This window comes from Ananas comosus, linkage group 6, assembly GCF_001540865.1.
Source record: "Ananas comosus cultivar F153 linkage group 6, ASM154086v1, whole genome shotgun sequence".
Lineage (NCBI taxonomy): Eukaryota > Viridiplantae > Streptophyta > Magnoliopsida > Poales > Bromeliaceae > Ananas > Ananas comosus.
In genome coordinates, this window is record NC_033626.1 from 9,616,871 (window position 1) to 9,630,092 (window position 13,222).

General features: G+C 36.8%; 1 protein-coding gene across 4 annotated transcripts; it reads left to right on the forward strand.

Moving 5' to 3' along the window:
* Positions 584-11,236, forward strand: LOC109711862 (cell wall protein RBR3). 4 transcript variants are annotated; one of them, XM_020235179.1, is made up of 10 exons: positions 584-822; positions 1,969-2,012; positions 5,210-5,336; positions 6,619-6,757; positions 7,666-8,189; positions 8,889-9,219; positions 9,315-9,582; positions 9,726-9,818; positions 10,006-10,467; positions 10,717-11,236. In XM_020235179.1, the coding sequence occupies exons 1-10, from the start codon at positions 624-626 to the stop codon at positions 11,074-11,076; spliced, it is 2,547 nt and encodes an 848-aa protein (XP_020090768.1). In that variant the 5' UTR covers positions 584-623; the 3' UTR covers positions 11,077-11,236. The 4 variants fall into 4 exon arrangements, with proteins under 4 accessions (XP_020090768.1, XP_020090770.1, XP_020090769.1 ...); XM_020235181.1 differs by having other exon boundaries at positions 10,741-11,236; XM_020235180.1 differs by having other exon boundaries at positions 6,625-6,757.

Genomic DNA, 13,222 nt, shown 5'->3' on the forward strand with positions numbered 1-13,222 from the left:
TAGCACTAACACCATCACCACTAATTCACCCTTGTGCGCGTGAGCCGAACTTGTCCACGCTGCAGTAGAACAAAATTTAAAATGAAACTTTACTTAAAAAAATTCAACCTCCACAGAAAAGCTAGTCTTTCTGTTATCTGGGAGCAGGAAAATGGTGTGCTATATATATAACCCATAATTTTGTATGTCACGTAACGTTCATTTAACTTAACCCAACGCAACCCAATCCACAGCATTTGGGCGTCAAATAGGCTCCAAAGCCCAGTATCAAATTAGCCATTCTAGGCCCGGCTCAATATTTTAAATCTCCCATTTTAAACTGCACGTGCCATGCACGTGCTGCCCAAGTCGAAGAAGTTTAGTCCACGCACCCGACTGTCTCGTCGTTGGCTCGTTGAAGCACCTCAAACGCCCTTCTTTCCACTCTCTCTTTCTCTCTCTCCCCATTACCTCCAGGGGTATTCTCGTCATTTCGTTCCCAGAATGCTCTCCATTAAATTATATTTTCACCTCCAACTGCACAAATTATCCCCAAAATTTTTCCCAAATCACACCCTCCTCCATTCCCCGCACCTGNCGCCGCGCCCTCCCATTCCCCGTACGCGCGCGATCTCCGGCGAGAGATGGTCGTCGTCGGCGTCGGCGTCGGCGGCGGTGGCTCGAGGCTCGAGGGCGGGAACCAGGTGGTCTCCGCTCGGATCCGTAAGACCATCCAATCCATCAAGGAGATCGTCGGCGACCACTCCGACGCCGACATCTATGCCGTGCTCAAGGAGACCGACATGGATCCCAACGAGACGACTCAGAAGTTGCTCACCCAAGGTCGGTTCTTTTGGCTTAACATCGCTTTGCTAACCTTCGCAATGCTCTTTGTTCGCTATTTCATGTAGCTACAATATGATCGCTTGGGTTAGGGGAGTAGAAATGTAGTATCATATGTTAAATATGACCTCTATTTTTGCTTTTTTAGGGGTCAAAAGAGTGTTCTTTTGAAATGCAGGTAATTGTTTTGTGGCGATCGGCTTGATTGTATCGTTTTTTATTGTCTATTCTTTATTTAAAGTGTTATAGGCAGTAGTTTTGAACATTTTGTGTGTTGATTACTTAGCTGCACATGGTTTAGATATCAGGGGGTGGACTGATTAATTTGAATTTAGAAAATTTGTGGTAGACTTGTACTTGCAATATGAAGGATTAGGATATAAATTCCAAGGAAGTTAAATTGACAGTCTAGTTACGTATAGAAGACATTGCAAATGTCCTTTGACTCGTGATATTGAAGAGCAGAATGTCAAACTCTTGATATTTTCGTCTAATAATACTGACTTATGCTATGCATGGAATTATTATCTGTAACTGCTGATCTGCATCACAAGTGATCTGCGGCATCAGCCCTCCATCCTATATCCTGCTTCAATACTTCCCCCAACATAGTTGCAGCCTTTTCATGATTAATACTTATTCCATTGTGGATGGTTTGATCAAAAGTTTAAAACAAGTTAGACGGCTGATCACATGTGATGTATGGGTTGGTGCGGTGCGCTGGGCAGTCAATAGTTTCCCTCTGTACTCACAACTGAGTTCCACTATCGTCTACAGCTCACGAACAATATAAATACACATATTGTGACCATTTCTAAAAACCACTTTTACGTACATATTAGATAGCACTTTAATAGGGCAGGAGAGGTATTGCTGTGACGGAAATCTGGGTTTTGTGGAAATATATCAGCAGAAAATTTAGATTATGTTCTGTCAAATGTTGTTTGGTACTTAGCTAAAAAGCAAGAATAGTGATCTGGACTATTGTGTATTGTTGGTTTTACCTTTTAGCAAGTTTTTAGGAGTGAGAATGATGAATTTTATTACTGATGTATTTTTTAATTTCAAGTTATATGCTATCATTGTTTATGTTAATCCATTTTCTGCTGCTTTGCTTATTCGATGCTTTTAGTTTATACATTGCAGATCCATTTCATGAGGTAAAGAGAAAAAGGGACAAGAGGAAAGAGGTAAACATTGTACAAATTTAAACTGAGAATTTGAATTTCCTCGTATCATGTTAATTTTTTCTTTTTGTTATTGATCACTGTATCAGAACATCCTATTATTGGCTTTGATATATATATATATATATATAGAGAGAGAGAGAGAGAGAGATAGAGAGAGAGAGAGAGAGAGTTGAGCTGGAATGCTATCGGTAGCAAAAGGACTGCGTTGCCACCCATATATTTTCTTCGATGGAGCCTCCAAATCAATGATCGGCATTGTTGAACATGATTTATATCACTTGAAGCATATAAAAACCAACTCCTTTGGGAGTTGGGCTGTGGCTTTGGGGCTCTCCCAAGGGTCTGTTATGACAAACCCTTGGGAGATGGGTTTGGACTAAAATGCCCTTTCCAATATTCAAAAATTTGACTGTTGGGAGGGTATTTTGGTCCAAAAATTTTAAAATTTTAAAATAATTTGAAATTTTAATATTTTTAATATATTTTAAAATTTTAAATTTTTTTACTGATATATTATTTTTTTAAGAAAATAATATTTTTATTTTTATTTTAAAAAAAATTTAAATATTTTTAAATAAAATTAATAAAACGAAAAAGTGCTAGCCCGAAGCCGCGGCACTCGGCCGGCCGCACCCGTGCAGTCCCAGGTTGGGGCGTGCCAGGCTTGGGGTCCAAGAATCTTTGGCTCGCACGGCACGGCCTCGACTTTGGGGCCGGATCCGTGCCGGGACTGGCCTCTGGCTTGTTTCGGGCTCCGGGTAAAAGTGGGCCGATGCTCTGCGCCCAGTCATGGCCCACATTACATCCCTACCTAAGGTTGAGTGGGTGTTGTTGCCATAGTAGATCAAACGGATAGAAATGGTGCAAGAGGGTAAGATAATAACGGCAGAAAACTTGGTAGCGACGAGGCTGGTATAGCCGGAATCTGCAACAACACACACACACACACCATATTATAATATATAATATATATATATGATATAATAGATCCCGGCTACTGATACTGTTTAATGAGTATTTGGGCTCTTTATACTCATAATTTCGGCCGCTTAAGATTTATCCATGACTCATTTCCAAACCCGTTAGATCCAACTACTATTCACCACTACCCACCCTAGGAGATCTCACTATCATTTTAAGTGGGGACCCAATCACATCCCTAACCACATCAATCCATCAATACAACGGTTTAGAAATTTATGAACAAGGGGGGTTCTAACTCATAAGAGATAGTAAGCCCACATATATATAATATAAGAATTATGCTACGAATACTAATAATTAGTACCAGAGCCTTCTGGTACTATTGGGAGTTTTCGCCGGTTGGATGGAAAGATGTGCGGTAAGGATAATAAGTGGTCTCTCGGTTTAAAGTTGATAAGTGGTCCACCCTAGGTTTTTGAGTGGTGGTTGGTTTAAAATATAATAATCTAATGGGTGAAAATGATCAAGAAGGTAGAATCAAACGGTAGAAAACTCAATAGTACCAAGGCTTGTACTATTGATAGTAGTAGTACCCGAGACTCTAATATATAATATATATATAATATATAATTATATATATATTATATATAGTATATAATATATATATATAATAGTAGGGCCTATTTGGCTTATCCAAGGAGCAACTTAGCAGCTCTTTGGCTCTTAAGTTCCTAACCATTCATTCAATTGATGGGTGTTAGGAATGAGAAAGAGAAAAGAAATTGAGGAGAAATTGAGACACACGTTGTCTCCCAATTGACAATTCTCGCTCTTTGAAATTTTATCCATTTTCTTTATATATTATACTAGTAGGGCTACTGTGCTATTGGGACATAGCATCCCTGTTGGCTCCAAGTTCCTAAAATAATTCATCATTTGATGGGTGGTTGGGTATTGAAGAGAGAGAAAAATTGAGAAGAAAATGGGTATCTCAATTTCTCTATCTCTTTGATAATATCCAAATTTCTCTTATCTCTCTTATCCCAACCACCATCAAATTGATGGAATGATTAGGAATTTAGAAGCACAGGGCTAGTTGTGCTCCTAATAGCAGCATAGCCCACTCTGCTTCTCTCTCTCTCTCTCTCTCTCGTCTCTCTCCTCTCTCTCTCTCTGCTAAATATATATATATATTATATATAATAGAGAGAGAGAGAGAAGAGTGAGCTAGAATACTATCGATACAAAACGGCTCCGTTGCCACCCATATTATTTTCGATGAATGGAAGCCTCCAAATCGACGAATACACCATTGAAACATATCTTATACCACTTGAAAAGTGTTTAGAAAGTTCAAATTTCATACATTTTTCGACATGTTCTTTTATCCATCGAGTGGACACAAAAATGAAACGGCTGAAAATGAATATTCTTTTTAAAAAAATGATGTAGGAGATCTGTATCAAGATCAAGAGTATAGATCTTGGTTTTTAAACATTTTCATAATTTTCTAACAAATTCAATTTGATGTTTGGATATCTTTACGCCGTTAAACGAACAAACGCCTCTATTGACCATTAAAATACAAATTTTGAAACTCTTTGATTATTAGGACAAATGAATGTCGAAAAAGATTTGAAATTTGATTCTAAACATTCAAGTGTATAGATCATGTTTCAACTCGGTGCGATCGTCATTTGGAGCTCCTATGCATCGAAAACCAATGGGTGGCAAGGAGCCCGTGCTAGTCGATAGGTAATTCTAGCTCAACTATATATATATATATATATATATATATATATATATATATGGCAAGCATAGACTATCATATTCTTCCATGTGGGTAGCATTGATGACTTCTTTAGCCTTCAAATCATATTAGTTCACCATGCTGGAACAAGAGCCTTCAAATCATATCAGTTCGCCATGGTGGAGGACTTTTCTACTGTTGATTAATCTTTTTAATGTGTTCGAACTTGTTGAAATGCTTATTGCATTAGTGCCTTCTTTCAGGATATTGGAGTTAGTTACACCTATCTTTTTTTTGTTTTTGTTTTTGTTTAATTCCTGTTCACTTTAGTTCTAGAGTGAAGTTTTTTTTTGCAACAATTTTTTATGCTTACTCTCTTTTACCATCTTAGGTTGGAAGTCCTGGAAATCATTAATTGTATTGATCCAACTATTTGTTAGTGTATTTTGGTCTGTTCTGCTTGTTCGTTTCTTCTAACTTCTAACATTTTAACTGATTTAGATGTGTCCTATTATGATTTCAGCAAGCAGGTTATAAGAGCTCTAATGATACTAGAAAACAAGTGGAGCACAATGGTCAACGGACAAATTCCCGTTCGCCAGGGTTTCGCAATGACCGTAGAAGAGCTAATACTCGAAGTGCGATGACTGGTAATACAGAACCCTCTTAGCTTGTTATTCCGATCTTGCATATGAGATGCAAAATATAATTATACTGTAGGTAATTAGGTATTATGGGTTTGTTCTTTGGTTTTTTTTTTGGTAGGAAGATATATCAACCTGTTATTCAATTTGCTCAAAGCATAGTGCTTAATTGGAAAAATGCTGGACTTGTTTGTATTTACTTGTCTTGGTAACCATCTATAAAATTTGTTTGAAATTAAACTTTTACTTCTTACTAAATATGAATTAACTTCTAGTCTGAACGAGAATTGGAGAAATACCATTTCTCAGGGTGGGGGTTTCGGCCGACCAGCAAGGATACTTCATATTTTGTTTCCTTTTACCTATCTACAATTATAAAGCAGTGAGTGATTGTTAAAACCAAATTCTTTACCGGGCATCACTTCATATTTGTACCACCCTTTTGTTGATCACCATTCCATGCATTACTTAATCAGATGAGAATTTGATTAGCAACTGCTATATTTTTGAACACAGAATGCAAAAATTCTGCAATTCACATCACGGAATAAAACCGAAAAAGGAAAGATATTAGAACTTTAACTTCTCCAGATTGTACCTCCTTCTCTTGTCGAATCAGACCCAGAGGTCATGCCTCCTGAAAGTAGAGGACCCTTGTTAGCCATTGAGTTACTGAGAATATCTGAGCGTATATCCGAAACAAATTAGAGTATATATAATCAGAAATGCAATTTCTATTGAGTAGCTCTCTCTCTCTCTCTCTCTCTCTCTCTCTCTCTCTCTATATATATATATATATATAGCTTTGCAATGTTGGATCATAGGAGCCGGTGAATCTGCTAAAATATTACTGCCCGATATATAGGTAAAGAAAGAAATTCAGAAATATACTAAACTCCCACACATCCCAATGATAATTTTTTGTGATTTACATGGTTTCTATCTGCAGTCTGATTCCTTGGTTACTTCTTGTAAATAAGTTTCTCTTAGCAGCTTCCTTAAGTTCATCAAGCTATAATTTGTTGTCTCTTGTGTTTATTGACTGAAGGAAAAGAGAACGATTTTCTGTATCCTCCCATCATGAACTTTGTTTTCATTATATTATGTTTAATTATTTACGTTAGAATGTTTTTATTGTTACTCTAGCCAAATTGAATATTAACTCATTATTGACTTAGATTGAAACATCTACTATTGTCGCGTGTTCCACTTCATCTAAAGAATGAGGTGCATGATTTTGCTATTACTGGATGTTTATATAGATTGTCTGACGCATAGTCTTTGTTAGATGCAGGTGTTAATCAGGAATTTCGCATAGTAAGGGATAACAGAATGAATAACAATGAGGATATGGAGAAAAAGACAGAATTGGCTCAACACAGATCTCCTGAACATGAGGAATCAATATCCAATGTCCCTGAGAAGAGGTCTAAATTTTTTGCACTTCCTTGAATCACTCTTTTTTTTCCTTCTGATTCTACCACCTTCAGTACAGTATTGTCATCAGCTCTCTATTCTTTTTGCTTATTGCTGCATTTTTAGTGTTCCAAGCTTTCTCCTATGTTTCCTTGTTTTTCACTGCATATATATAGTAAACGAGACAGACTTATTTTAGTGTGTATCAATATGCACATCTAAGTACATACTTAGCCATACTCATATATGTAACTATTCTACGGGGCACATTTATGTATGAATACCGCTACGGCGTTGCATATATTTATTTATGCACATTTTTATTATTTCCCACCAAAACCACATCAGCTTAGTTACTACATGTACTCATGTACTCACATTCATGTAGGTATGAGCTTTAATCTTGCGCAATGCACAAGAGGAAAAAATAGGTGACATAAATAATTAGTAGTAAATGTGAAATGTTTGAGATGTTTAGGAATCATGATTCCGAAGGAATAATATTGCAAACAGATCACTAGTGAGCAAAAATAAAAATTATATGAATCACGCCCTTTAATTAGTGAGGTGACTAAACAATTTTCCATGAAATTTTCCAATTATGTATATACTAGGATGCCTTTTGTAAGCTATCATCATTGTACTGTTAGCAACTGATAACTTGGAACATCATCCATTAGATGAAGCTATAAATTTCCTCTCTGAGATATTTGATTAGTCTGATACCGCATTTTGTATGGCTATGTGCAAGGTTGTAAAGATAATCTAGTGATATATGTATCAATGACGCCAGTGCTCTTTCTCCTGTCCAGCAGCGTTATACATCATGCTGGTAGTGTTTCATGTATTGAATGCTTGCTTTAGAGAAGATTTTCAGACTTTTTCACATTTTTTGCTCATCCATTTTTTCTTTCTGTAGCTCTGCTGATGTGCGAACTGATCGAAAACATTCATCTACAAGGAATTCAGTGAAGTACCATCCATCTCGAGAGTTAGCCAAAAATTGTAAGCACTTACTGCCTGGACAGACACGTGAAACAACAACTATTCCTCACGCAAGAAGAGAGGGGCAAAGTAGCCCTCAAAAAAATTCAGCAACTGAATCTTCAATTGGGGTATACTCCTTGAATTTCGATCCAGTTCACGTTCCATCTCCTGAATCCAAAGCAGCTGGAACCCATGGGGCTATTCGTCGTGAAGTTGGAGTTGTTGGTGCTCGTAGACCGTCGCAGTCATCTGTTCCTAGCAGTTCAAATCCTGATCCTATTTGGGGAAAGGATAGTTCCAATTTGGCTGGACTGTCTGGGCTCTCTGCTTACACATCTAAAGGGAGTCAAACCAGCCAAGCTCCTGCTTCAGAGATTATGTTGCGTGGTGTAACTATTACTAGATATTCCCAGCGCAGTAACAAATCGCACCAGCCATCTGCAGGTCACCAGAAAGGTATGGTTTATATAGTGCACTGTAACTGTAAGAATTATCATTAATTTGTTTTCTTGTGAAATTTTCTGTTTTTATCTATTGTACGTATGCTTTCTAGACACTTCATCTTTGCACTTATTTGATTACATTCCTACTATGTAACCTTGTTGGAGCAATGCTATTTGCTAGTTGCTGTAGTTATTTAGATGATTTCTAAGGTTTTGTAGTTACTGAATTGGTTTATGCAACTATGATTTTGCATTGTCATCTTTCTCCACGGAAAATATTTTTGAACCTGGATATATTTCCATTCATTTGCGTGCATCTACATCTGACTGATAGTATTTTGTTTGGAGGATAGATCAATCTCTCTGGTACGAACTTAAACCACGACAAAAAGTGTTTATGCAGAAGCCATTTAGGTAGACCATTTGAAATTATTCTTCGTTGTGTGACCCTGAACTGTTATAGCACTTTAATCTCTAATTGTGCAGTCCATGATGATGCACTGACGAATTTTCAAGAAACGGTTGCATTTTCCTAAAAGTTTGTATATTGATCGTATTCTAGGTTAACACTCATTCACCAGTGATGTTCATAATAGTAGTAAGTAGATGCCACTGTTTATCAGATAAATTAGCTTCTTAAAGCGAGTATATGATATAAATTCTCATTCTTTTGCTTTGTCATTGCGTTGTAATTCCAAATAGATTTCTGCAGCCATGCAGCGCAACATGGAGTGGAAGCCAAAAACAAGTTTAAAGTCCACCACCATTAGCCCAGCTGTGACCATGACAACTCCTGCTGCTGCTTTGGCTGATACCAGCAATTTAAGCGCAGTGGACGTTAATGGCTTGTCGAACAAACTTTCTCAAGCTAATATATCAGATGATCGACATGTCATCATTCCAGAACATCTTCGCGTGCCAGAATCTGAATATGCCTGCCTAACGTTTGGCAGTTTTGGTGTGGGACTTGACCCAACTGAGGGATTGACTTCTGCTTCTCAGGCATTTGAAAAGTCAGAACAGTTTAACGAGCCTTGTTCAAGGTGTCTTCGTCGTTTTATCATTCCTATTCATTACTTTTTACTATTAGATATTGTAAAAATTGCTGAATCATATTTGCTGTTTTGGTTGCTGGCAGTATATCAGAATCAGTTCCCATAGTCTCCAATGAGGTTGCGTCTGCTTCTGAACACAAAGACATAGATGACCTAGAGAGATCTTTGCAGTTTGACTCTTTTGCACCAGCTGCGGAAACTGATGAAACACCACAGGAAATCAACGGGTCATTGAATTCTCAAAAAGCAGACGACTATGCAGATATTGGGTTAGTACAAAGTGACAGCCCCCTCTTCAGTTCAGCAGAGGCACAAAAGCTGCAGAACCCTCCAAGCTTGCCCAGCTTCTCAGTAAGTACTATGTGAACCAGAATAATTTATAATTTAACACCAGATATTTTTTTGTGCTTTAAGATAAATTATTTATTATTCATGTATAAATTATTTTGTATTAATATCTCCCAAATCTTATATTATTTTTATTTTTTAAACAGGTGTATGACAGCCATACGAGTGATGATGCCCCATTTTTCAGAACTGCTATAGGGGATAACGTCCACTCTCTAGGGTTAGATTCACCATCTGAGGTACCTCTAGTTGAAAATATTCAAGATTTTATTATATTATTTACAAATAGTAGTGAACTTGCTCATCATTATTATTCTTGGTGATTTTAAGTGGAAGTATGACAGTCTTTACATCCTTTATTACTTTGTTTTATATTTTTAGGGAGCATTTTATTGTTTTCGTTATTATACATGTTCTTATCTGCAGGGTTTGAGTTCACATATTGCCAGCAGTAGCAGTCCTGCTATTGTCACAACACAGCAGCAGCAGCAGCAACAGTTGGTTCAGCCACAACCTGTTACGCAGCTATACCCGCAAGTCCATATCTCGCACTTCCCGAATTTCATGCCATATCGGCACATCATTTCCCCAGTCTATGTCCCGCCAATGGCCATGCCAAACTATTCTACTAATATTGCCTATCCACATCCACCAAACGGAAGCAATTATCTCGTGATGCCTGGTGGGAGCTCGCACTTGAATGCAGGCGGATTGAAGTATGGAGCATCACAGTATAAATCGGCTCCTTCTGGTACGGGATATGGAAATTACACCCATCCAGCGGGCTTTACTATCAGTTCTCCTGGTGCCTTTGGTGGTACGACTGGCCTTGAGGAGATGGCCAGGGTGAAATTTAAAGACAACAACCTATATGTCCCAAATCCACAGGTATCATTGGAACTTTAAAGTACTATGCATTATGGCATCTTGGCAATATCTTAATTTTATAATGTTAGTAAAATAGCTATGGACTTGTTTGGGTATATTTGTGACTGCTCGATACTTTGTTTTTCCTGTCAGATAAGTATACTTCATGTTCCAACTTAACTGTTATAAAAAATTTGCTATCTGATAGAATCTGACAGTTCTAAGTTCCAACTAACCATTAAATTTATGCTTTAAACCTCATAATGCTAGATATTTTGGGCATGTAATCTACAGCCAGAGACATCTGACATCTGGATTCAAACGCCAAGAGAGGTTCCGACTCTGCAGTCGCCTCAGTACTACAACTTATCGGGGCAAGCGACGCACGCCTCTTTCATGCCGACCCACGCTGGCCATGCTTCTTTCAACGCAGCAGCCCAATCTTCTAATGTGCAATACCCAGGCTTGTACCATCCGCAGCAACAGGCCTCGATCGTGGGCCCCCACCACTTGGTGCACCAGCAGGTCCCTTCGCCACTTGGTGGTAGTGTCGGGGCCGCTCCTGGGCCCCAGGTTGGGGCCTACCAGCAGCCCCAGCTTGGTCATCTGAATTGGACAACCAACTTCTGAGAGAATCTTTTTTTTTTTTTTTTTTTTTTTTATATTGTGTAAGTAGTTGTGGAAGTAGCTTAATGTATGAGTAGGGTTCCTGAGCTTTAAATCTGTAGTAGTAAGTACACTGTTCTTCAGGTGTATTGAACTAAGCAATGCAGTAGCCATTTTAAATGTCTGTTTTCTGCTAAATGATTTTTGACTTTTAATTTTGATGTGGGTCCTGTATTTAATTCGTAATCACTTGTAAAAGTAACCCATGAGGGAGGGTGAAGTAGGGTTAGAAGGTAAAAGGAGATGGATTAGTGATCCTTCTCTTGTTTTGCTCCTCATATTTTCTTTAACTTCAAAACCACTTCTGAAAAAATAATTTTAAACTTTGAAAAAGGCTGTAATTCACTTTGCAGTAGATTGAAATTGGTGAGTCCATTCATAGTGAGTTACATCTCAACGGTTTTTTTGTCTAAAGGGTAAATTTCAATTTGCCCTTATGTGGTTTACCTCTTTTTATTTTGTCATCCTACTGTTTAAAAAGGTGCGCTGAACTTTTCTAAGGTTTAACTGATTTTTTTTTCTTTTCTTTTTTTTTTTCTTTTTTTTAAACTTTGCCACCATGTAGTTTAACAATTACACTTAATTATTCTGTGATTTTTTAAAAAACTTTACTTTGCTACCCTACTTGGTGGTAGATTTTTTTCAGTAAAATTAAAGATAAATTATAGGGTAGTTAAGTTTAATTTTTTGCATCATTGGATGATAAAATAAAAATATGCTAAACCACTAAGGCAAGTGGAAGTTTACCCTAAGAAAAAAACTCACATACAAAAATGATGAAAAATTTTGCGTTGTATTGAGTTGAAATCTCAAAACTCAATTTAATTTATTAAAATATTTACACACCACGAATGTAAAAGTGACATATATTAATTATTGATGCATCATCAATTATAATATTGCTATTTAACTTTTACATCAGTGATGCATCAATATTTAATTAACTAAATTGAATTGTGAAATTTGATTGCAATAATTCTAAATGTTCAGGTTAGAAATTGCACCAAATAAAAGTTTTAGAACTGAACTGTCATCAGCCTCATAGTTTGAGGACCGATCGTGAAATTTTTCCTTTTTCATTCTATCATCAGTTTGAGCAATGTTTTATAGCTAAACCAAAATTGCGATCAACTTGGTTAAAAAATTTATTTACCGTGAGATGCTTAGTAAGAATGAAGCCTTGCGAGTAGTTCGCTAGTATGTTCTTCATCTTAGCCAAATTCGAATGCATCTCATTGGAATGTATAGTACTCAGTACGAATCTAAAACGGCGCCGAGTGTTATCTAACAATTGAATGAGATTGTTCTCCTAGAATTTTTATCACAAACTTAATCTCTATCTAACAACACAATACATTAGAATTTTTTTTTTTTTTTTAAAAAAAGGAAAAAAAAAAAAAGACAACAGCAAGGAACCTTGTATCATTGTTTGACATGCTTTATTAAGCAAATCAATCCTCCCAGGAAGGATAGTGTTCCTATGCTTCTATAAATGTTAGGAATCATAATCTATTTTCCTAATACCTAATCCACTATATCTTCACAGCTGATAGAATACTAAATAATCAATGTTCCAGGATTCAAAATCATCAAATGTTTGGCCATTAATTGATTGATTTCATGCCTAAAAATGGTTTCAACAAGATCTCACTATAAATGTTTTAGCAAACCCATTAACTTGCTTTGATTTCAAAAATACATGTACCCTTTACCTCTGTTGTTTGATACAACACTAAGAATGAAGGGCTTCCACCACATCTTCTCTCTATTCCTAGTGCTTCTTGTGGTTTCCTCAAGTATGTATCCTACATAAACCCTTAAATTCAGGCCCTTTCTTGCACCATGATTGGTTTTTTTTTTGAGAGAGAGAAAAATAATATGTTATTCGTTTCGTTAATTTTTTTAAAAAATAAATTTAGTTGAAAATACAAAGCAATTAGGTTTTCGAATTTAGAACCATGTTAATAATCAAATTCTTTGTCACCAACACTAGGGGCTGCCGTTATTGTTTTTTGCTTTACATTTTTGTACTGAAAAATTTTAATGCGGAGGTGCGCAATATGAGATTTATTTGGCCAAAATAAAAAAAGGTGTGATTTTCCTTTTCTTT